Source organism: Malurus melanocephalus, unplaced genomic scaffold (genome assembly GCF_030028575.1).
Source record: "Malurus melanocephalus ecotype Western Australia unplaced genomic scaffold, MMel_1.1 scaffold_320, whole genome shotgun sequence".
NCBI lineage: Eukaryota > Metazoa > Chordata > Aves > Passeriformes > Maluridae > Malurus > Malurus melanocephalus.
The window spans coordinates 359,738-384,995 of NW_026623552.1; the positions used below are offsets into that span (position 1 = coordinate 359,738).

The following is a 25,258-nucleotide window of genomic DNA, read 5'->3' on the forward strand; positions in this document are numbered from 1 at the left end:
CTTTTTATGGGTCTTTTTTGCCATTAGTGGATGGGTTTCAATGTTTAATAGAGGCAGGATATTCRTTAGCAGCTTCTGTGGTACATCATGCAGCACACAGACTGAAGGACAATAATGGTGTTTCTAGTGGTTTAAATCTAACAGAAATAAAACCTAACAAAAATCTCATCTACCCTTTTGTCTGCAGCCACAACAAAAAGGGAGGAAATTCCCTGGGAGGAAATTCCCTTGGAGTCCACACATCCACACTCATAGAAGGAGTCGAATCATTTGAGCAGGACTTCCCCTCAGCTGCAGGATTTTCTCCTCTGGCCTAAGCCTTGGGAAGTGAGGCAAGGATGCTCTGCCCAGGAGGGACATTCACAGCTCACCACCGTGGCTCTCCTACCCTGCAGCCAGAGCTCTAATTACCCACATCATTATCTCAGCCTACCCTGCTGGAAATGTTATCAAGGAGTTTGGGGATTCGCTAGGAACCCTCCTTCCAATGTAGGACAGTAATTATTATTGCCATCAGAGAAGGGAATGRCTAATAAGGATCTTCAGAGAGCGTTCCGTTCATCTTTCGCTCGTGGCTTCAAAGACAGCTTTAAGAGGCATCATTAAGCAGCTCAAGTGCTAAAACTGCCTTGRCTCTCTTAGTTAATTTCTTTCCAATATCAAGACATAAAGTGGACAATAATTTCCCAGCAGACCAWCAGCTCCACCCTTAATGAGCTTACATCTGCCCACTCTCATGTTTTGCTCTTGCTCTGCATTTTTACCTGGTGTTCACTTTTTCCCCCTGCTGATTCCAGTGATATTACCCAGAAGAGGTGATTGGCCCATTTTAATTTCACTCCAGCCCCTCTTTGTAGAGTACTCCTTACAGCTACAGCAGAGTGCTGGGTTTTGATGACTATCTGCTTGAGATACTGGTTTGATTAGGCAAGAGATTTGAATTGAGGTGGTGTTTATCACTCAGCACAGGTTTATTCAGATGTTTTGTAGAGCATGGGATGTCCTTCAAGTCCTTGTGGACCTGCAGAGGGAAAAGCTGAACATAGCATTGGTGACTATGGAGGCTATTACTCTCGTTTCCTTTACCAGCCACTCCTGGTGTGACACCACAAGCTGACATTGTTACACAGTGTTCTTTGTTTAAAATACTATACTTGCAACATTTCAACACAGGGGAGAGTTGGGGTTTGGGGGTTTTTTTTGTGTGTGTTTCTTTGGTTTTGTTGGTTGGTTGTTTTTTTTTCCTGTAAGGATGACTAAACCATGGAGAAGTCCTATGTAACACATCTCTTTGGCTCTCAGAGCATGACCAAGGTGTCCTGTCCCTTCTCAGCTCACCAAGGCTCACACCATCAGCTGACACCAAGGAGCTTTCCCAGCACAGCTATGGTGCTGGTAGCAGGGAAAGGGCTGTATCTGCTCTCTCACCCCCATGGGTTGCAGCATCCCTGCCTCTATTAATAGGAAAGAATTATTGCAGCTCAACCCTGCTTCTTTCAGTGCATTTGKCCCTGTGGTATCAATGCCAACTTTTGAAAAACATGCATAAACCTAAGACACAGCCGAGCCCCTCATTCTCATTGTATTGTATTTCCTAGCATTATTTTTAAAATACCATGCTCTTTTCTGTTAAAACAAATATATCTACTTTAGGTTCTTTCTTCAGCAAAATGCCCTGAAATGAGTGATTGTAAATAAAAAAATTTAAATAAAAAGGTTAAATAAAATTGTCTGAATAAACCCACACATGCTTTTCTGACCTTCCTGCATTGAAGTCAGCTTCCAAAAATAGCAAAGCTGGTGCCTGTTATTCTTWTATATCTCTGTGAGTCAAGAGAGGCTGTTAAAATTAATGGAGTAATACCAACATAAAGGAGGGATAATGAATTTGATTGGTTTTATTGCCTTATCATGCTACTGAGAGGTGCCAATCTGTTTGCAAAAGATGTTGCAAGACACTTCCAGGTGCCTAAAGACCTCAGCCAATGTAATGTTGAATATGAGACAAACCTAATGAGCCTCCTAAATGATTAATTACAYATCCTCTTTCCCACACTGGAGACAAATTAAGCATTTTAATACCGTAGTAAAAAATGGGCCAGATATTTTGATGGGAGGTGTAAACCTGACATTTCTGCTCTGCAGGTGTTTGGGTGRGGTTTTGAGMAACCTGGTCTAGTTATAAGGACTTGGTCATGTGGTTATAAGGAACTCCTTCAAGKGAACTTAGACAGAAACTAGTGCAATCTTCTCCAAACAATTAACAYTTATAAAAACATATTTGTTTTTTGTTAAAAAAATCCTTTGTGTTTATTACTTGGTTCTTTACAGAGTCAGATACTATGTGTGATTTTTATGAAACTGCTAAAAAAAAAGGTGGCAACTTAAAAAAGCGCAATAAATCCATGTGTATCCTTGATTTACACTCAGTCACTACTAAGTTCAATTAATGCATAAGTGAGAGAGGGAATGTGATTTAGAGATGGGTGCACTTGCATCAGTTACTAATTCTTTTTTTCATTAAATCTAGAAAGATGATAATATTTGTAGCTGCAAAAAGAGCAGGTGTACTTATGAAATGTTGCATGAAGTAAATCAGTTATAACCATGTTCTTAGAATTGCAGAAAACTCACAGATTTGTGCTTTTGGTTCACACATTTCTATGTCAGTGTATGTTACACATACATCATGTAGTTTATATGTTATATACGTAGCAAATATATATATATATATATATATATATATATATATATATATATATATATATATATATATATATATATATATATGTTTAGATACATGTCCTATACATCATATAATTTTAAAATAGCGAAAGAAGTAATTTCCATAGGTCTAATGTTCAGCTGGTTGGAAGAATGCACTAGCAACTCCATCATGTTCCAGGAGAGGGCAGTCAGRTATGTCCACAGGGTTCACAAGTGGTTTGTAAACCCGGAGCATATTTAGGGTCACCTCACAGATACATTTATTTCTGCTTTCATGGCCTTACTGATTGCAGTTCAGACTAAAACACGGCCCTGAACTTTCCAAASCAGCAGTCTGGGATCAAAAATACTCTTCTTAATGTTCAGCCAAATCTTTCCCTGACCTGAACAACACCTCTTCGAGCAGCTAGCAGACATCATTGAAGCATTGTATCAAGCCCAATTTTGTGTTGCACCTTTCCTGCAGCTCAAGCATCCCCACAGCAAGTGGGTAATGGCCCAAAGGGCACCTACACCCCTGGGAATCATCTGAAAGGTGCTATTAATCTCTTTTGTTATGCTGATGGAAGGTGCAAGTCACCACAATTATTAATTGCAAACCTGTTCAGCTGAAGTGCTTTGCGCCGAGCAGGCACGGTAATACAGCTGAGAGGCTTTGTGTTTTATATTAATTAACTCAACAAGAAAGGCAATTGAAATGAAATGTTTTCGGTTGTGTTTTCCAGTGCTAATCAGCAGCTCATTATCTTTAATCACACCGGCGTTGCTGTTCTTTTCCAGCGGGAGATAGAGGGACTGAGCAGGAGTGTGTGGTGGTGTATGACACGAGTGGGSTGAGTGCAGCAAGGAGAGGATGAGTGGGGAGAGAAATCCCCTGCCCTGTGGGGAGAGCTGAGCCCTGTCACCAGATCTGCAGGGACCGTCACTGGCACCACCAGCCGAGCAGATCCAGCGCTGTCCTGCTGGTTCAGCAGCCTGTGCTGCATCAGGGTTATAAGGGAGCATGCCCCAAAGGGTTATAGGGGAACATGCTACCACCAGGCAACGGGGTGCCAGCCCTCCCTCTCCCCTGTCATCCTCACTGGTGACTCTGCAGGTGACACTGCACTCACAGAGATGCTCTGATGCTCGTGCGTGGTTGCAAAATGATGTTTCACCCTCTAGGGGCCAGTCAAGGCAACAGGACCTGGTTTGGCAGAGTCTCCTCTTTTCCAGCTCCCTCCAGGCCTGCGGTGTGCAGCTTGCTCAGGGTATGACCCCTCTGGTCCCCTCAGAAGCAGACACAGTGCCTCAATGACCCAGTGGTGCCAAGCCTGAGAAGGCAGTGGCAGTGACAGGGCTCTCTCAAGGCTTTACCCTATCCTAGGGATCTCTCTCCTTGTGCACCTTGCAAGGGACCTCCTTGACTCTGCAGCTGCGAGTCCAGTGTCCCCAGGGTGACCAGAGCCAGCATCCACTAATCTATAAAAATGTGTGACTTTGRACTCCTAAGGAAGTTCTTAGAGCTAGTCCATTATTTCCCTACATCATCATTTCTCCCCAAGGTGGTTGACTGTGAGAACGACATCTCAGTTAGTTCTTGTACCTTTAGGATACCAGGCCCAAAGGGCCTTTTCTATCTTGAAATTATGTGTTTCTGTCGACTTCTCTGTCTTCTAAGCTCCCCATGCCCAACAGACAGRTGTGTCTGTCTCCTTTATGTCTTCYTCATCACTGACTTAATAATCCTGTGCCACATCACCATGGAGTTGTATTAGTGCCTGTGYTTTGAGAGTCATTTTGGAAACATCAAATATCTACATAAATCTCAAAATTTCAAACTTTGATAGTTTCCCTCATTCTTGTGTGTTTTGTATCTTGCAACATTTAATACTGACAAAATGATGCTACTCAAAAGAACTATTTCTAGGGCTATAGATATGAGGTAGAAGTCATATTTTGCAGTATTAAATTATATAGTAAGAGACATGTGGGTAGTGGATAACAAGGTGTTGACCAATTACCCAAAATAATTAAATCCTTCTTTGGAAGATCCAAAAGCCAAATTAAACCCAGATGCAATCTAGAAAGAAAACCAGATAAAAAGACAAGTTTTGGCTATGGTTTCATAAAATCTCATCCAATAGTTTGAGCTTTCAGAGCCATCCCACATTTGAGATTTGATAGAATTATAGAATGGTTAGAGTTGGAAGGGACCCTAAAAATGATCTGGTTCCAACCCCCCTGCCATGGGCAAGGACATCTTTYACTAGACCAGATTGCTCAGAGCCCCATCCAACCTGGCAGTGCATGTACATATCTGAATCGCTGGTRAGAAGAGATAGCAGTGTTAGCTGCTGCCAGATTCTACATGAAATAGCTCAGTACAATGCAAGTGCAGATGATCAGCAGGATAAACCCTAGAGCCAGAACTCCAAACATGAAATTGTACTTTTGGGTATTAAAAATGCAYGGGGGAATGTACAGGGTCTCTAAGCAAGCTGTATGAGCTGTATGTATTACCCACTACTGGGTATTGGCCCAGTACTCTGAGAGCTGGTGGCAAATCTGCCACTGAGCTCAGTTCTCCCTTGTCCAGGTGCTGGGTGGCTGCCCAGGCCTTGGACAAGCAGGAGAAGAGGGTCTGGAAATGGTCCTGCCATGATGGCACRTGTCCCTGCAGAATCTGCTGGGTAACACTGCAGCACCRCATGGCYCCTCAGAGAGAGAAACCACGGTCAGCAGCCTCAGCTTTTACAAAACAAAAACAAGTGGAAAAGCAACACCTAAGTTCTTTCCTGCTCATAGCCTGAGATCCATAAATCAGTGTCTGAAAGCCCTTGGGATCCCGTGGTTCATACCACCTCAGCTCTTCCTGGAGTTAATGTCAGTGCATCTCCATCCTGCTGCAGGCTGACTGGCTTTGTGATGGATTCAGTACACATCGTGTGAGCGTGTGTTGCATCAGGCAGATCTTACAGAAAGGTTACCACTTTTTGTTCCCTTTTGAATTGGTTAGAAAAAAAATACATCTTGTCCAATATTTCATAAGTGCATAAAATACTTGCTAATTTGTTCCTCACGTTTTTGGAAAGCCCCTGCAACCTTTTCATAAAGACAAAGGTAAATGAGCATCATTGCTGTGAAAAGCATGGGGTAAGTGGCCATCAGAAATAATTATCAGGGATGACAGTGCTCAAGAACTGAAAATTTGACACACGAACTGGAGAGCCAGCCACAGCCAGAACCCCCTGTTTGGATGCCTGTGATGTATTTCAGGTTTCTTGGCTGTACTGTTGGATGCCACGTAATGCTGGGGGTCAAGTTTGCTCCTGGCGTAAGTTCAGTGAAATCAAATCATCTGCCTTTGGGTTACTGGTGCTGCACCAGGGACTAATTTGGCCCTTGGTGTTTCATTTCGATCGYATTCAGTTTGAATTAGCATTGATCATTTCGCACAGCAGGAAGGCTTTACGAACAGGAGTTTTCTCTTCACCTCCTGCTGTGTGCGTCCCCATGTGTCTTCTTCCATCTTTGAAAAATTATTCTCTTTAGTCCTATTGTATCTGAGGGAAGTATTCATCAATGGAGAGAGAAATGCGGATTAGCCTCACATCTGCTCGCCTCCCCRCTACGGAGAGGGTGAAGCGGAGGAGTTTTGCCAAGGGAAACAGTAGCAGAGAGCACTGTTGATGTAGATAGAAGTAAAAAGTCTGCCCTGAGGACAGCTTGTCAAATGAAGCCTCCCAGGCCATTAATTACTGTTCCAAGGTGCAGATGAAGTATGTATGTGATAGAAGAGGTTTGCTTTTTAATGTATTATTTGAGAAATTTTTTAAAGAGGCAGCATCAAGCAGAGCCTTCAGCTCATAGAGGGTTTTCTTTTCTTGTTGCTCATAGACTCTCATAATTTCATTCCTGCAACACAGAGAGTAGCTCTGATTACCCCTCCAAAGACTGACTTCTTCCTGGGAAACCTACAGGAAGGGMTCTAAGACTGACAGATTCTCTGTGGCCACATCAGCCCTCACATCAACATCCGGAACTGTGAGAGTAAWCCCAAAGTAATTTTATTTGTTAGGGAATTACAGCTAATTAAAAGGAACTGCATACAAAATAAAAAAGCATAATGGGAAGAACTATAATTAAGCTCTAGTTAGTATTTTTGTGTTTCATATCAAAAGTGTAATAGGATCTTTAATGAAAACATACTGTGACTGCACTGACTAAAAACRTACCCCGAGATCTCGGCCGGGGCAGGAGCTCCAGAGACAGGAACGGTGTGAACACGTTCTATAAAAGAGGGAACTTTGCTGCCTACAGAGGGAAACTGAGGCAGGGAGAAATCTAATCTTTGATTAGTGTGTTAGAGAGGCGATCCCTGGCAGAGCTGGGAACTAAACTTAGCCTGCAGAGTGCTGGCGGCAGCAGCCCTTTCCCTGGGACAGGCTGCATTCCTCCCCCGAATACCGCAGAGCAATAAATAGCAGCAAGCAGGGAAAAGGGAAAGGAGGACAGGGAGAGCTCGGGGCTCTCCTCTGAGATTGGTGATGACCTGGCAAAGCAGCGAARTGGCCAGGGAGGAGGACTCACAGCTGGGAAAGCTGTGCCTCCCTCCCCTGAGCAGTGCAGGAGGGGCACAGTGGAGGCAGAAAGGTCAGGGAGGAAGGTGAAGATGATAAAGGTGTCCTCAAGAAACCAAGAGATGTGTTTTCAGCTTCCTCCTGAAAGGGCTGAACCCTGCAGGGCTTGAGGTGGAGCACAGCCCTGTAGGTGCAGGGCATCTGTGGGGTCCGGGTACCCTGGCAAGCTGGCTGTGGGATGGGAGCAGACCCTGAACCCCTGCAGTGCCAATGAACTCTGACTTGCTTTCCTCTGGTTTTTTTCAGCTGTGAGGAGTCCCTTTTTACATCTCAGGCTCTCTCTAGCATCCCCAGCACATCACAGCAGGCACCCATGGTCCCTCCAGCCRCCCCCACTGCCTGACACTCCAGCCTCCCATTTTGGATCCCCACCTTCCTCCTGTGTCTGTGTGACCCTGCGGTGCCACTGCCAGGGACAGAGGTGGCACATCAGGGCAGCTCTGGTGCTCTGGGTGTGCTGCACACACCCTCACTGTGGTCACAGTGCCACCTGACTCTTCTCAGGCACCCTTAAGTAGCCCAATCTCTTCTCTTTAGAGTCCCAGATCCTTTCTGGAAGTTGTAGGAATTTTCACTGAAAAACACCCTGTGAACCTCACTGTTCCCTGGAACTAGGCCGTGTCTGTGGTGAGGATTTATTACCAAAGGGACWGTGCAAATCTTGTTTCTTGAGGAAACAGCGATAAAAAGGAGTATTTAAATGGCAAGAAAGCACTGGGACAAACTCTGCCTCTGGATGGGTGGATGAGAGTATCAGTTATTTCAGTGCTGAGCACTGTGTGCCTTTCCAAAGGCTTAATTTCTATCTGGCAAAGGTGTGRCTGGCCTGGCTGTGCCATGGGGAGGAGCGGGGAAAGGAGCTATGACCTTTCAAAAATGAGCAGCCAGATTTCTGAATGCATGTGTGCCGAGAGGAAAAGCTCACTTGGCTTTCTCTCCCTCCCCTTCCCCCACTGAAAAACTCAGCTCAAAGGAAAAAACTTCTCTGCAAATGGAAATACWATTGCCACATTGCCCTTTGCAAGAGAAACAACTTGACATTTGACCATACGTGGAATTTCCTTAGATGTGGGCTCTGCTGCAAGACAAAKTTCTCTCAGGCTTCTGCTGCTTTCTAAATTAAAGGAAAAGAGTATCAATGGTGTATAATTTTCAGCTCTGCAGCCTTTGGGCTTCTCTGTCCTGTTCCATGCAAGTTTAACACCTTGTCATTAATAAGGTTACTGAACTTTTAAGGATAATGTTGCAATATAATGTAAATATACACTGSTACTGTACTTCAAGATGGCCAGGACCCCTGATTTGTCCACATTAGCTGCTGCAGTGATGGCCTGGGGATGGCCCTTCAGCACATCTGGGTCTGCTCTGCATGACATGATGATGATTTCATGTGCCAGCCCTGTTGATTAGCTGTAAACCACATTTCCAGAGGCTGCTTCTGATTCCTGTCATTTCTGTGGATTAATAAAGTGATTGATGAGGAATGGATCTGGGATAAAGCAGAGTATTGGCTTGGGTTTGTGCTGAAGGGGCAGTGTGGACAAGGCATCACTGAGAACTGCAAGAGGCAGCCCTGGGAGTGTCGAGAGGCAGAAACAACCCTGGCTCTGCCCTGGGTGAGAGCTCTCAGGTTTGTTTAAGTGCATGTGAAAAAACAGTGCCAAATGCATCAAATTAGGAAATTGCAAGGAAGCTTGTCCCTACAATTTCAAAGCACCAAATGTTTGATCTGGACTTCCCAAATGCCTCCAGCTCCCAGAGAAGGCTGRAACATTTACTTATACATTGAAAGATGCACTTGCTGCTGGACTGTTGAGTATCTCAAGAATGGGTGTAAGTTATTTCAGTCACAGAAGAGATTGCAGCCAGGTGGACACCAAGCACATCACAAAGCTGCCACAGCTCTGTGGTGATGCAGCAGCTGCAGCTGGGCTGGYGAGTGTCCAAAGGGTGCTCCTGGACCTGCTGCAGCCCTTTAGCACACTGAGGCAGAGGTTTTGGGCAAGTGAAAGGATGTCACATACTTACAGCCCCATTTCCAGCAGTCCTGCAGCAGCTATACCTGTCCCAAACCCCAAGAGATCAGTGCCAGGCACACAATCAGCCCATCCYTCAGAAATATTTTCTCACACATTCAGACTTTTAATACAAAAGAAGAATAAATGTTCTGACACTTTTCATGAGCATTAAATGAAAACACAGATTTTTTTTTACTCTTTCTTTTAGATCACAATAAGTAAATCAGCATTATCGAGGTTTTCATGTTTGCAGACTGACTGATTTAGTGAGTTCTTTCCTTTGCCTCTTGCCTCCTGTGGACCTGGGACCAGGGTCCCTTGCCATCATGTCACAGACCCATTGGATGACCCTGGGGAAGTCACTTAACCCCTTCCACGATTTCCCCATCTCTGTGCTGGCAGGGAGGATTCTAATTTCCTTCAGAAGCCTGAGTGCCTGACTCCCTGCACTGCCTGGCTCAGCTCCAAAGAGCTGCAGTCCCTGCTCAGCATCTGAGCCCAGCCTTTCCACCCCCAAACCACAGCCTGACCCCCAAACCACCCCMGCCTGACCACACCAAGGCAGCCTTGAATTTCTTCATGAGACAGCTGGAGGTGCCTGTTGTGAAAAACATMAATATCAGAAAACCTAAACCAGATCTAATCCTGTTTTCAATGAAAACTCTTTGAAAAAACAACTTATGTGCTGTTTGAGCAGTCACAAGCAAGCTTTCCTTTAACCCCAGGAGCATGCCTCACCCACAACGTGACTTACAGAGGTTACCTAAGTGGTGATAATCTGCTTAATTCACTATTCCCAAGGAGTCTTGTCCTCTTTTCAGAAATTGCCAAGAAGGTCACCACTTCCGTTAATTGTGGCTGTGTTTATTGTAAGAAGGAGGCGGCTCCGAGTGACTGAGGATGGAAACTCCTCCCAGACCATTCCTGCTGTCRTGCACTGGTGAGGAATGTTTGCAGAAAAGCAAATGAAAGTGGCCTGTAAAGYGCACCATGTTACAAACTTCACAGACAGCCTAATTATTAATTTCCTCTGCTTGATAATGATTCCATTACCAATTTCTTAATCAATTCTGTCTCCTAGCATGGCAGACCTTCACTCAGTGTTCTGGGGACAGTAGTTGCTTTGCTAGAGAAAAYCAGCTAGACAGAGATGATCAGCTGGACAATTATCAGAGCGGGTCTCTCTGTTTCTGCTGCTGGCCATTCCCAAAAGCATCGTTTGCTCCTGTTCCAAGTTTGGGATGAAAGCCTGATCTTTTTGTAACCTGTTGGGGCTATCCTTGGCCAGTGACAGTTTTAACATTCTATTTTCCACTTGGTGAAAGCATCTTGCTTGCTTGACACAGCATTGAGCAGGGAGAAAATCTTGGAGATGACAATGGAAATGAGATTTTATTTGTCTGAAGGTAGGACTGTGTTAGGCTGTTGTAAATATCCTGCCTTGGTTATGGGCTGTCGGGGCTACTCCTAGTAAAGGTGGGTGAAGCTGTGGTCTCTTTCTGAGCAGCAGTGGACAGAGGATGCTTTCACTCCCTCAAAACAAATTTCAGAATTCCCAGGATAAGCCAATGATTCAATGTGGCTGACACTTCAGCTTCCTTCATCACCAAAGCAATATCCTCGATCACAGGCAGCTGCAATTAGTGCCCAAAGCACCAATARTGATGAGGAACGCTGTGGCTTTCCCCTTCCTAAAGGATGGCACTGTGCCTCTGGAATTGCTCTCGAGATTTTCCTGCTCTGAAGCCTTTGTCAGCTAACCTTGGATAGATAAGCTGTCTAGGGAAGTTATTGATTCCTCTTGTCTCCACCTCCTCCCTGCCCAGTTAGACTGATTTATAGGAATTTTGGTAGGAACCACTAAAATGCTGGCAGAGCTTATTAATCTATGAATCCTTTAAAGGCTTCCCTCCTTGCAGAGACCATCTGTTTGCCTGAGTGCTATTTTTGCAGCTGCCGAATCAGGTTTGCGAGACTCTCACCTTCTCCTCAAACCCAACACATGATACTGCAATATTTACACTCAGGGCTCGACACTTTTTCCAACCAGATCTGCACAGAACAAATGCAGCCTCGCTCATCTGTGCAAGACTGAAACCCAGTAAAACAAACAGCAATAATGCCCTTAAAACCAAAAGCAGAAAGATCAGACTGCACTGTATAATTTATTTTGGCTTTTTGTGTTCACTGGGAGACTATTCAGTAACACCTGAAACATCTGCAGAGGGAACTGCCAATAACTGTAATTACAGCATGAAAATCTACCATACACTGATGGGAAAAGAGCTGTGGCCTATGTCCCCTGTGCTGGGTGATGCTGCAGAGACACAGCAAAGAGCCACCCATGTTTGTCAGCAGMTGCCAAAAACTGGGCTCATTCTGTCGTGCTCACCTTGAAAATGYCAYKGAGATTCACACTATCAATTAATTTYTTCTTTAAARTAAGTCCTCTTCTAAATCTTTGATGTTATTTTATTTACTATATATTTGCACATTTGCATAAAACATTTTCTCTGTGAGCCAGCAATTATCACTGGTAAGGCTCAAATTTCTTGGAAATAGCTGAAATTTCTTCCCCATTTTCTTTTTAAATGTGCAAAATTATTTTCCCTGCCACTGGATTGGTGTCACCTGACACAGTTAATCTTCTAATCTTCTCTCTAGGGTGACATCAGAGGAGATGATGGAGATATTTCCTTTCTTGAATGCAAAGCTCAGATTCAATTTTTACTAGCAAAAATCTTACTAATAAAAAAAAAAAGAGATAAAATCAAAGTTATGACATACCTAGTTATGTTGTTGAGCTGCCACTACTTTTGTATTTGTTGCTTCCTAGAGGGCTTTTTCAGCTGTCAGCTGTRTCTTGCCTATTTTTACTCACTTTTCCTTCCCTGGATGAAACCACATGAGATCTTGTCAGAGCATCAGCTCCTCTTGAAGTTGCATTATTACACTCCCCATCCATCAAGTTGAAATGTGAAAAGAATGTGTCAGAAAACAATAATGAAATGAAATTCCAATTATTGGGACTTCCTGGGTGCTSTGTTTCCAGCTGAGCTGATGGTTTTCCCTTCTGCTGATTGCTGCACAGAGGTTCAAGCCCATCTGGGCAGCAGCTCATTTCTCTGCTGTGTGTTCTTGTGGCACAGCATCCCACTGGATGGGATTTGGCCCCCTGATCCCATAGGTACATCTGGGACATCACCAAGGTCCCACCGTGACTCAGGAGATGTGGGGCTGACAGTGGGGCTGGTAGTGGTCAGCCAGCATGGTTCCCTCTTGCTTTTCTGCATTTTAACATGGTGCAGCTCAAAAAATGTGGTTAATTTTACCCCTTACATTCGAGGACAGAAAGGCACATTCTTTCCCCACGACTGCAGGGCTTTTCAAGGGGGGAAAGCATGTCTTAGCTAACAAATTSCTAGCATTTTGGGCTCTTCAGTGCTCTGAGAGAAGGTCATCCACATCCTGATGCCAACCTGCTAATATCAGCCTGCACTTTCTCTTCKAGCCCTGTCCTTCCCCTCCCCCTACCCAGGCTGTGAATCCTCTGTACCCAACAGTCAGAAATCTCTTCACACGGCAGGAAAAACCCAAGGGAATTTGCATAAATTAGAAGGGAGAAGCGCATTTCAGCCATTCTCTCTTTAAACTGCGTGGAAATCACGCTGATGGGAGATATAAATGCCTGCCGAAGCGGGCAGTAAGGCGCTTGCCTCAATCTCACGGAAAATTGCAGATTTAATAATCAGATCTGACTTGGTCAGCTAAAGAAATAATTCTCGCTTCCCCTGATTTCCCTCTGCCAGGAGAGAGCAAGGCAGAGGGAAGCAGAACAACTTACCCATGCCCCTACAGCAGGGCTGAGTTTAGAAAAGCCTTTCCACCAGTAATGTCAGCAGGCAGCCAGAGTCTGGCAGTGCCTGAGATCCCACAGTGGGAAGCACAGCTCCCTGCTTTTCCTGGGAGGTTTGGATGRGGCTGGCTCAGTCCATGGCTGAGTGAGAGACAAGTCAGCAACAGCAAAAGCCCTGGTCCAGCTGGGAGCTTTCAGGTGGATCAGGCCCTTTTCACGGTCAGATGGCCGAGTCAGTCAGGTGGTGGGGAAAATTATGARCTCCCCATGGGATTTAAAATCTTAAAGTCCAGGTTTTCCAGGATATTTAGGCACTTAGATCAGGCACGGATCAGAYGGCATGTCTAAACCCATAGGTTACCAACTCCCACTACATGTCTTACTCGTGTAGGTGACAGTATTTGGGCACTCAGGCTATTTGTGCCATGACAGGTGCCCTGCACTCTGGTTTCCCCAAATATGTCCTCTTTTCCAGGCACATCAGCTCAGGTCCAGGGMTTTTGTATCTCAAAAGCCCTTTGGACTGTCCAGCCTGGCATTGAACATGCCCAGGGATGGGACATGTATGACACTCTTGGGCAGATATCTCTTCCTGGAAATCTCCAGAGGGGGGTATGGACACCATAGCAACTGCTTAAGTACATCACAATGCATCAGGAAAATGCAACTGTCTTCCACAGGAGACTAAATGGTCCAGATAAATCTTCTTTAGGTAATACTCCAGTGAATTCCTTCCATACATTGCATTTACTACTGCRCTCATGGTACTTGTCAGGGATTTTCTGCAGATGGCTGTCTCTCAGGTAGTAGAATGAAACAGACAGATGTAACAGATCTCTGCATGTTGAGGGGTAAGCATCCTTCAGGTTCCTTGCAAAGTCCAAGTGAGAGCAGTTATTGGCAAATATTTAGCCCATTCCTCACATTAGTTTAATATCTGCTGAAATAATACGTGCTTTACTTCTCACCTTTTATCATTYAGTTCAATTTTTGGCTTATGCATTTTTTGCCGTGACAAACACCAGGCTTATTCATAAATTCCCAAAACTTTCTCTGTCAGATTTAAATTTTCCAGGCTTGGCATTTCTCCAGCAGCAAACATGGATCTTCTCTTTTCAGGCTGAGAAACTGGGAAGTTGGAAGAAATAGTTTTAATCAAAGAAAAAAGTGTTATAATTTATCAAACCCCAGCATCATAACTAAAGTCTCCAGGGATCAAAGCTAATTTTTTGATTGAAGCTACATATGAAAAAAAGGTGTTTGTTTGTGAGTATCATTGTACAATTAGATCTGATTTGTTCAACTTCTGACCTGCTTTAGCATTTCACTGAAGAGCTCTCCCAGGGCCAAATCCCAGTAAGGGGGTCTGGCAGATGAGCTCCTGCCAACTTTGCTGTAATAGTTTAAGATGTATTTGTCCTCCCACCTCAGTCTTCTGTTCAAGCTTCTCTGCCTCTCTCCCAGAAGATGCTGACCACTTGCAGCAGATTTGACCACAGACAATGCAGGGGGGGTATTGAGGCAGAGTAATAACTTAAGTAACTCTGGAGCTGAGACACCAGGCTGTGATTTGGCATGCCTTCCCTGCAGGCACTTTTCCAGCTCTGCTGGAGGGCTCCAACCTTCAGTGGGGGAGCAGCAGCACACAGCTGTGAGAGGTAACTTCAAAACCAGCTGCAGCTGTTTGCTCCGAGTACAAGGAGGAATGGTGAGTCCTTAATCCTGCAAATACTTATGCATGTGTTTATAACCGTGAGCAGTTCCAGGAACTTCAGTGGGGCTTGAAGTTAAATTGGCACGTAAATGCTTGCAGAACCGGGAGTCTGCGTTTTCACAGGGTCGAGCTCAGAAAGCTTTGATTCTCACACATTGGAGCAATATGTTTCTGCAGTCAGTGACACTGCAAGAAAAATTCCCCAGTCTGGTTGAGACCTTCTTCCTTTCCCAGATGCATACCACAATCAAGATCAGACACCTCCCTGRCTGCCAGGGGAGCAGAATGGCCACTCCTTGGGGCTGTGGGCRGCAGCAGGATGGAGAGGTTAAGCACGATGCCCTGCACTGCTGCTCCTTGCACAGCCCCTTAGGCAGAGAGCACAGCCTGAGGCTGTTTCTCTTCAGAGYTGCCCTCCAGGTGAGCCTTGCCCCGGTTGATATCTCCATGTGTAGCATGAGCAGAAGAGGAGCAGGCACTGACAAGGGCTGCCCTGGCAGAGCGGTGCCAACAGATCCCCATGCGGGCAAACCCCAGTGGCCACCGGACACTTCTGGCTCTGCTTGCCCAGCCCTGCGTAGGCAACCCGAGGAATGCTTTTGGGAACATGTCACAATCTCCTTTTGCAGCTATTTTAGCTTCTTAGTCAGTGGCCTGACATCCTGAATTGAATCCGTGGCTAGCTGTGCTGCTGAGTAACCAGCAGAGTATTRAAAGGCTCAGGCAGAGCCAGCAGTGTCAGCCTTTGGGCGCTTGGAAGCATCTGAGTAAAAACAGTACCAAATTTTTCAGAGGTGCTGGGCACACCGAGATCCTCGTATACTTCATGTAAATTAAGCTTTTTCTTCTTCAAGGCGTTTTGAAGAAAGGCATTCCCAAAGGCTCATTGCCCCGAGGGGCTGCCTCCGGCCACATGGTCTGGAAGTGCTCCCCAGATGGAGCCCCCCTTGCCTCCTCCCAACCCTCCCTCCAGCTCTGGTCMGAACCCCCGACATCTGTGAAGGGCTCAGACACCGAAGGTCTGAGTCAGGCAAAGCCCAGACTGCTGCTGGCTGTTCCCAGGAGAAAAAGTGGCAGCAAATCATCCCCCCCAACCCCCCCGGGTGCTGAGGCTCCCACCAGGTCCCGCACATGTCCTGCCAAGCCYAGCCTGGCTCTAACTCTGCCAGAGCCTTTGCTTGCACTTCATTAAGGTGCCTAATGAGCACACCAGTGTGCAGGGGTATTCTCCCCTGACTGCGAGTCTAGGAATCTCGTACCAAGCAAATCCCACATCAACATTTTCAAAATTTAAAAAAAAAAAAAAAGTTGTAGGAGCAGCCACCAAACAAGTATTAAAGTGGCATGTTTTTAAGCAAGAAAAGTCATGAAGGTACAGATAAATCTTCACTCACAATATTATTATAAATGACGAAATAGCCTTTAGTAACAGTGTCATGAAAAAAATTTCTCAGATATTTCCACATAAACAAAGACCTTTCCCCCCCCTTTCCCCTTAAAGAGATAGACCCTGGCTTCTACCCCCTTTCCAGCAGTGAGTGTTTGTGCTCGGACCCTGCAGAAGGGGAAGGTACAGAGCGCGATGTCAGTCTATCCCCCAGCTCCCCCCGCAGCCCCCCGGCAAGCAGGAGAGCCCTGCGGGGTGGCTGCCACCACCCACCCCACCGCACAGCAATTAGCTCTGTTCTCCCGCGTAGATTTGCTGCTTAGCTCTTAAAAGCCGTTTCATAAATATTCGATGGCCTTTCCGACAGGGTAATGTGCCTCTGTGACATTAAAGAGGAAACTCCGCGAAGGGGAGGGATGACAACAAATTTATCCACCAATAGCACACTCTTTTGGCACAAAAGCACATTCTTATCTTTACATCCCATAATGAGAAGGCAGGGACGGGACTGTTGCTACAGCTCTCTGGGTGGGTAGATGTACAGTGCAGGAGAAGGGTGGCTGTAAACTGWTAGATATTTTTCCCCCTTGCCTTTGCGAACAGAAGGACCCGCGCCTGCGGTCCTGCAGTGGTTTTCCTGAGCCCCCGGTGMGGAGCACTTCTCGCACGATGTCAGACTGCGAGGGACTGCCTGTGGGTAAGCGCCAGATTTATATTTACCCCAGTGTCCTGCCGACTGGTTCGCATTCTCAGATTGCAGAGTCACACGCGAAGCCGCTTGCTTTCGAAGGGAGCCGGAGCCGCAGCAGGGAGAGGAGAAACTCCCTGAAAGCACCGCAGAGCCTGGTGCGGTGCCTTACGAGTCCGTGCTGGAGGGCTGGAGAGGGTGGCAATGCCTGGATTGTCCCTGAGGACACGGGGCTGGGTAGCAGGAAGGGTTCTGTGGTTCAGACAGATGGTCTGAAGTGTGTCCGGACGGATGATGGTATCGATGTGTGCAGTTTGAGCTCACCAAGGAGAGTTTCTGGGGATGGGTGCTGCAGGACCAGGCGCTGTGTATGTCCTGTTTGCTCCTTGATAAACCTTCCCGGATGGTAACGGACGCAGCAAGGGCAGATAAATGCAATCCAAAGGGTTTGTTTGCTGCAAGGAAATGGAAATGTACCTTATGTTTAAAGTGTTACACTTTGCCTGTATCTGGGATGGAGCACTTAGGGCTGTATCTGTCAAACTTCACTGAGCAGAAGAGCACGTCAGCAAGAAGCATGTTTCTCAGCTGTTTTTTTAAAAACTTCTATAAACATTCTCTAGGCTGYCTGTACAAAAGGAATCTCTTGTCARTATGATAGCCTAACTCTCTGCCAAGGCATTTTACTAATAAAGACATAGACCACTGGAAACATCTTTTATTTTTCCCTTGGCCATGGCAAGCATTGATCTTTASACATAGGTATATATATACACAGGTGTAGCACTCAGGTTCCACGGGTCTGTGAAGGCTGTGCATCAAAGATGGGGTTCTGGGATAAAAAGTACCTCTGGAGAATGCTGCTGCAGTATTATTCTTTTTTCCTTCTCTCTCTGCTTCCATTTTAAAAAGCAAATCCCAAGACCAAAACTGCGCACTCATAACCAGAGTGGAAAAATATAAATTATGTATATGGTGCAGAGGAAGCTGCACCATGCACAATTCCCTGTGCTGTTRCTATCAGCTAAAGACAGGAGAAATGAAAATTAATATTTCCTGCTTACCTTCTCAAAGGTCTGATCTGTTAACCAGCAAAGTTTTGACTCTCCAGGCTTTGATTTTAAGGGCCTGGCCCCAGTTTGCTTATTAAGCACTCTGAGTTGGGGGTGGGGTATTTCAGGGTGACAGTAGCWGTATCAGCTGGCATCTGATATTAATGATGAAACTGATATGGAGAGTGCATGGCATCTTGTGTGCAGGAATTACTGATATCTCAATTACTTTTGCTGCTGAAAGGACCTAGGAGTTTTCTTCCAGAAAAACATTCAAGGATGCACTGAGGGAGGGAAACAATTTTCTATGGGCAGGAATGAAAAGTAAAGATAGAGTGAGGTTTAGATGTGGATCAGAAATGCRAGTAATTCATTCCAGTAATTCTCTCATGCCTCCCAGCCCTGTTTTCCAGGCCTGGTCCCAGGAAGCAGGGCTCACTCTGCTCAATCTCAGACACAACCAACCTGTCCCGAGGGACATCTGCTTCACAGACCTTGCATAATAGTCTGATACCTGTACTTATAGATGTTTGGATTCATAAATGCATATAAAAATATGCACAAAACCAGCAATGGAGAGAGAAATGGTGGTACTCCAYCAGAGTTATTAAACAATCTTAGTGAAACATTCGCTGACAGCTTGCTTTTCAAGTTAAGGAATTTTGAAATAATTCTCTTTGTGGCTATTGCTCTTTGACTAGCCAGGTCAAAGTTTAAAACTTTAGCAAATTAAAACTTAAAACTCCATWAAAAAGTTGCAAAAAATCATCATCAAACTTTCTTAAACACTGATTGGTGTCCACTTGTGCAGAAATGCCCCTTTGCTGAATCCAGTGAGGATAGCAAGGCTGGAATTGCACTTGTAAAATCCTTGGTTTTGAATGCAGCCAGATAATACAGCTACAAAAAGTTGGTGCAGTGACAGATGTCATTAGCACGGYGATGTGGCTGCAATCCAGAGCCCTGCTCCTCACACAGATCGTGCAGCCCTGAGCATGTGCCCGTGTATACACATGCACAGGGCTATAAATAAGTTTAGCCAAAGCACAATATTAGTGTCAAGTGTGTSTATTGCAAAGGGTATGCCTCACGAACAACCTGGAGAGCTGCACTTTGTAGTTGCAGGAAATTAATGCCAGAGCTTTTAGACGGCTTTCAGCCTACACAAGAATGTAGCAGGAACAGCTGCGTGATTGTTCCCTCGGAAAAGCAACTCGGGAGGAATGGCTGAATACAATCTTTGACTTAAATAGCTGGATAGGAACGGGTTGATGCACCAATAATTTTTCAAGAGGCTTTATTCAGTAAGAGTATCCCGCTTCAGTGCTGGAAATTGTTAYGCAATTTTTCATGATGAAAACATCGGGTGTTTTTAAATTTCTGGTTTATGTTCAATTCCAGCGTGGCTGCACTCTTTCACTGTTGTGGAATGGAAAATTAAACATGCAATGCAAACAAAGTTTTATTTTGTTGTTTAAATGTAGCACAGAATTCATTAAAAAAGGATCTTAAATGCCAGAATGGGAATGCAGATTACATGTATTTTGGATTGAATTCATACAAAAAAACAAAAAAAAAACATTTGAAAGCCTTCTGAAATTTGAAAATTAACAGAATTCTAAAAGTTACACTAAAAACTTCCCATTGTAACACAGGGAGATAAAGAACAAAGAAAGATCCGTCACTTCAGGACAAATGCACTCCTATTTCTTCCTCATTAGCAATTATTGACATACTGATGCTATCCATTAGTGCCAGCTACATAGATTTCTTGTCACTCCTACATGCAGATAAAAGAAAAGCACATCAATTATTTAAGTGCTTCCCCTTGTGTGTATTATTTTTCTCTTGTAAGGAGTCGTAGTTCAGTCTCTGAACAACTGAACAGCTTTTCACGCACCCAGCATTTTGATTAGGAATATATGAGTCATGGATTCTGGTTCTTAACACAAACCTTTTGACTTCAGAAAAATCTCTGAAGTCACGCAAAGGTTCTTAAAGTGCCTCTTTTCATATTTTCTCTTTTCAGCCACAGACTGATTTTGAATAGCATGGGTAGCTTCTTGTGGATCACACCGTTGTTGAAATAACACAGGGTATTGAACCATAACAGATGAAGATTATAATGCTGAAGAAAAACATCAGAAGTCTCATATATGCATACTTTCTCTGTTATTTACTGCATCAGGGCTAAGAAGGGAAGAAACAGAAATGATATAGCTTGTTCTGCAGCAGGTGGCATGCGAATATAACKGAATTTCCTTAAAATTCCTCACAAACTTTTATTGGCCTTATTTCAGTAGAGGAGGAAGCAAGACTTTTCATCTGAAGTATGTTCCTGACTCTTTAGCTAAATACTTCCTTTCCAAGCTAAAATTACACATTTCAAACATGTCTTTAAGACAGACTGGAGCCAGTTGATAAAATTGGTGCTTTTAGAATTAGGATATCCCAGAAACCTATGGGAATTTAGGTTTCCTGAAATTCAACCCTTATTCTGCACTGGCATGGGGAGTCCATTTATCTCAGCCAGAGAGGCTGTTAGTGAGCAGGACCTYCAGCTCCCATGCTGGGCTGTCTCTAAACAGCTGCTGGGAATAAAATACGGGCCACGTACATTTCTGTAACAAAAAATCATGACTCAGCACATGCATGAGCATTACTCCTGTCAAATAAAATTGCCCCACTTTCACATACTCAYATGAGCATAGGGCTATGCCTGAAATTAACGTTTCATTAGACCTGGTGAAAAATGTCTATCTTTTTGCAGATAACTCCATGTCTCTCTTAGGACTGGAGCAYCTCTTCTGCATTACAGTTTGCAGGGTGGGGCACGAAGTAAAAGGCAACAGCCTGAAATCACCTTGCAGAGTTGTTGTACAGACTGCAGTTAGCGCTCTGGGATAAGCAGAGAAGTGGGGAGATTTTTCCTGGCATATCAAGCCAGTTACTTGCTGCAGCCTAGGAATGAAATGGCATGACTTGAGCATCTCAAGAGAGAGGTCTGCARGATGAGCCATAGCTCCTGACTGCAYTAAACCCACCAGCACYGGCTTGCAWGCCCAGAGCTCCCCAGGAGGATCYCCCTGYCAGGGCAAGGTGAGCCCAAGGTGCTCAACTACCTCAGGCAAATGTGCTGGGGTGATGAGAAGCTGGCAAGCATCTGTATTATTTATCAGGGTTTRTAACTGATGGACACTTCACAGAAACTCTGGTCGTGGTGTATGGACTCCTTGGCAAGCTCATTTCCTTTTGCATTTGGGAAGTCAGCTTGGGAGATTAATGTTAGCTATTAGAAGCAGTCACACATTTTCTAGGTTAAGACTTTGCAGCCTCTGAAATTAGGAAAATGACAAACTCTGCTGTGAACCTTGTTTTGCTCCTCCAACATGGGTATGCTGTCCCAGAGGCTTGGTGGTGGTTCAGTGGGAGGTGACCATGTTCCAAAAGTGTCCTGAGCACTGGGTTAGCCCTCATCTCCAGCCTGTGCAGTTCAAGTAGCAGGTGAAGTTTCTTTCTGTTCAGATGGCAGGCAGAGGCTGTGCCTACTCACTGTTGTTCTGAAGCAGAGTGTGAATATGTGTGCTATGTGCTACAGGGCTGCAGCTGGGGGTATTTGACCTAGAAGAGGAATTAACATCCATTTTCAGAAAAAAAGTGTTTGTTTGTTTATTTTTTTGTTTCTTTTAGGAGGGTGCTCTCTGAGGCAGTCAGTAGAGGCAGTGGAAGTCAGCACGAATGTTTGCTGCTAGCACGTTGAGGATCTAGTTAGGAAAGACAGAAGATGCTACATACTTCCCAAGTGCTCCTCCCATCCTCCCCCATCCCCATCCCCCAATATGAGGATTTTCCTCATCTGCAGAAATGCTTGGAAGCTGCAGTTTGTCCCAGGGTCTGTGAGCAAGAGCRCTTGCACACTACAGCACATTTTTGGACTGTCTTATTCCATGATGTTTACAGTAACTTAAGGCATGCAAAAAACAACCAATGTGTTTTTTCTCCCCCCTCTCCTCCATCCCTCATAACATCTGCAGTATTTCCAACATATTCTGTGTTAAGCCATCACTATTTAGAAGCCATAATTGCATTTAACAGTGTCTGGAAACKTCTCTTGCTACAGATCTATTATACAGGCAGTAATTTAGAGGGTGGGGCCCCCTTCCTTTCTTTTGCCATTTAGACTACAAACTAAATACAAAGTGTGCCCTCCCAAAACCTGGCAAGTGCCCAGTCCCTCATCATYATATTCAGCTCTTCTCTGTCYCTSTTATTTCTTTCCTTACAGACTGTTATCAGCTAACTCACCACACACTAGTGGTTTCCACAATTAAGTTTGMAAYGTTAGGGATTACCTTACATCTCAGMCCTCCTCTAAAACTCACATAAAAGACTGGCAAAATCCCCCAAATGCTTTCTTCTTTGTGGGAAAGAAACTCTGGSGCTGAGGAATGGGCTCCTGACAAATGCCAGGTGCTGGGCATGGACGTGTTAGTGGTGCCCAGGAYCAGTTCCCCGAAGGAATCCTGGGTTTCACGGAGCAGCTGAAGTCACTGTTGAGTCAGCAGGGCCCATGGGGACTGCTCATAGCTGCTCTTTRGTTCTGCACATGATCTGTCAATCACCAAATTGCTTTTGGAAGAAAAGCCTGTCTCTGYGAGCCATTGCTCAGGCCGTTCCAAACCAGGCTTGGTAAAAAGGCTGTGGTCCTTTAGGAATCACAGCAAATCCCAAGATGACATTGGGAAGTACAATGCTTTCTCCATCACAAAATACAGGGAACATTTCAGAGAGGTACCAATGGCTGATTTATCTYGGGTAGCTTTTCTGCACTGCCCAGAGCGGGAAACCCTCAGCACCACTGCTTTCAGCACTTTGTGAGGCTCAAGTTTCCACCACTTCAGTGCTCCTTCTTGGGAGAACACAGACTCATCCCCATCAGGTATTATGAGGGCATGCAATTAAGAGTTTGGAGAGGTGTTTGAAAGGTTTAGGTCCAAAATCCCCTCATAAATCCATAGCCCCTACTTGCAAACTTGGTATTTTACGGGGTTCTCATCGATCTTGCAGCTAAACACGCACGTGCACACTTACCCTTTGTGATGTGTGGAGCTGCAGGATATGCTCTGGCTTTGCCAGTACCCTATAGTCATACAGTGCACCCCAGAAGACTCCCCAGTGCCTAACACAGTTACTGTGAAAATGGTAAAATCCTGGCTGCGGAACCACGAGGTGAAAACTCCTGTAGTCAGACAACTTGCCTGAAGAGACATGCTGCTGCAGTGATGAAATAAAAGCACACAAAAGACCTGTGTGCAACATCTGAACACTTGAGTAACTTTTCACAGAGACTCTAAAATCTAAAAAAGTTTCAGCAAGCTAAGTGTCTGTGCTTGATGATGTGATAATGAAAGGCCTGACTTTGGGTTAAACTTAAAATTTACACATCTCCCACTCACTCTTTGAAAGCATGATCCAGACTCTTTGGAGTCAAGAGGAGTTTTCCATTCAGTCCAATGAATTAGGATCACAACTCTCAAAAATCTTAGAATGATCTTTATCATCCTGACACAAACCATACAAATTTTGGCTGGGTCAGTTTGGTTCCACTCCCTAGAGCAGCAGCCTGAGCCCTGTGCTGTGTGGCTGGTGGGGTTTGCTGGGTGAGGCCCCACCAGCAAGCACTTGTGGTCCATGGGAAGCACCAGGCATTAGTCATACTTTGTCCCAGCACAATTGCTCAGAGAAATGTATTTATATTTGCACTAATTAAAACCTAGTGACTGTTTCGTGTTTCCCCTGCTGAACCATTGCTAGATATGACTCAGTAAGTCACACAAAGAGCCATGTGTGCAGTACTGCTCAGAGTTTATGTGTGAGAGACTGAGGTACACCAAGATTGAGCCAAAAACAGCTCCTGGTGCTGTGGGTGTGTAACCAGGGATGCCAAGGATCTCTTCTTTCAGAGCACCCAGCAGAGCACTTTATTTCACATGTTCAAACTTCACTGGCAGCTGTGAGGACTGGGTGTGTCYATTAATCAGATCTGTGGTCTCTGGTCCTGTGTGAGGAGATGAGGAACCATTGGTGACCATCTGGGAAAAGCTGGGTTCCCACAGCTGCTCCATGGACCAGCTCTTCTCCTTCAAGAGCTGCTCTGCCACTGAAGCACAGATGCAATCCAGTTCCCAGCAGAACTTTTTAAGCTAACTTAACCTGAAATTATCCTTGATCTTCCTGKAATGGTATACTTCACCACATTCAATATCTTCAGCAGGTGAAGCTGTGGTATTAGCATAAACAACATATTGGAAACACATATGTCATAAAATACAAACTACTCTGACACCTCATAACTAGATCTCTAGCAAAAAGTATTCTTGTTATAACAATAACTTGATACTTCACCAATTGCTTGGAGATGCTCTGCAATGTCAATAGCCACACACACAAACATCCCTGATACAGGCAGTTTGTCTCTGGCACACTAAATCTATCATTTTCTACAGCTCTTTATCCCAAATCAGAGGCTCCTAGGTTCATCCTATTGCTATGACAGTCAGCTGGCCTTCTGACACCCATCTGACTTAGGCATGGGATCACAATCTCTTTGTGCTGCAGGCATATGGATCACATGTGCAAAGGATTTTGAGAAGGAAGCTATTATTTCCTGCATCTACCATGAATTCCAAATGGTATGCTCAGGCATAACTTTTCAAAACCAGACACTGCATTGATGAAATGGAAGCAATTTCTCTGGGAAATCTCATCTAAACTGTTTGATTTTTCTCATTGCTGCCAACGCTTTGATGTTTATCATGAGCCTCATAAGACTTGTTTTCATTTTTTTCTAAAGCCAGGTTTTTTTGGGTCATGAGTTTCTGGTGGCTGTCAAAATGTCTATGAACTGTCAGTTTTCACCCAGTCAGCAACATATGGGGCTTGTTATGCAGCTCAAGGAGATTGGGGATTTTTTTTCAAAGATGTTTTGGTCAGGTATTTAAACATCTAAGTCTTAGGGAGAAGCATCATGTGGGAAAGTGAGAGAGAATATGCAATGTCTGGAACAGATATGGCAAGCTGAGGCATATACAGTGCTCCCACATGCAGGATGGAGAATAATATTTCTCTAACAAAACACCAACCACATTTGTGGTTTTTAAACACCAACCACATTTCTGTATGTTTTCATTTTGA

At 44.7% G+C, this 25,258-nt stretch overlaps 1 protein-coding gene and 1 long non-coding RNA gene across 2 annotated transcripts in view; one reads left to right on the forward strand and one right to left on the reverse strand.

The window, feature by feature from the left end:
- Positions 1-11,786: 11,786 nt before the first annotated feature.
- On the reverse strand, positions 11,787-18,137 carry LOC130580268 (uncharacterized). Its single transcript, XR_008966089.1, has 3 exons — positions 18,077-18,137; positions 17,045-17,467; positions 11,787-14,351 (listed from the first exon to the last, which is right to left on the reverse strand). It is a non-coding gene; the product is annotated as an uncharacterized LOC130580268 (long non-coding RNA).
- The window catches only part of EML1 (EMAP like 1), a 121,463-nt gene continuing 113,029 nt past the window's right edge, over positions 16,825-25,258 (forward strand). Inside the window, exon 1 of the mRNA XM_057377643.1 lies at positions 16,825-17,021. Within this exon, the coding sequence (XP_057233626.1) occupies positions 16,994-17,021 (28 nt within the window). The 5' untranslated portion in view covers positions 16,825-16,993. The remainder of the gene's footprint in view (positions 17,022-25,258) is intronic.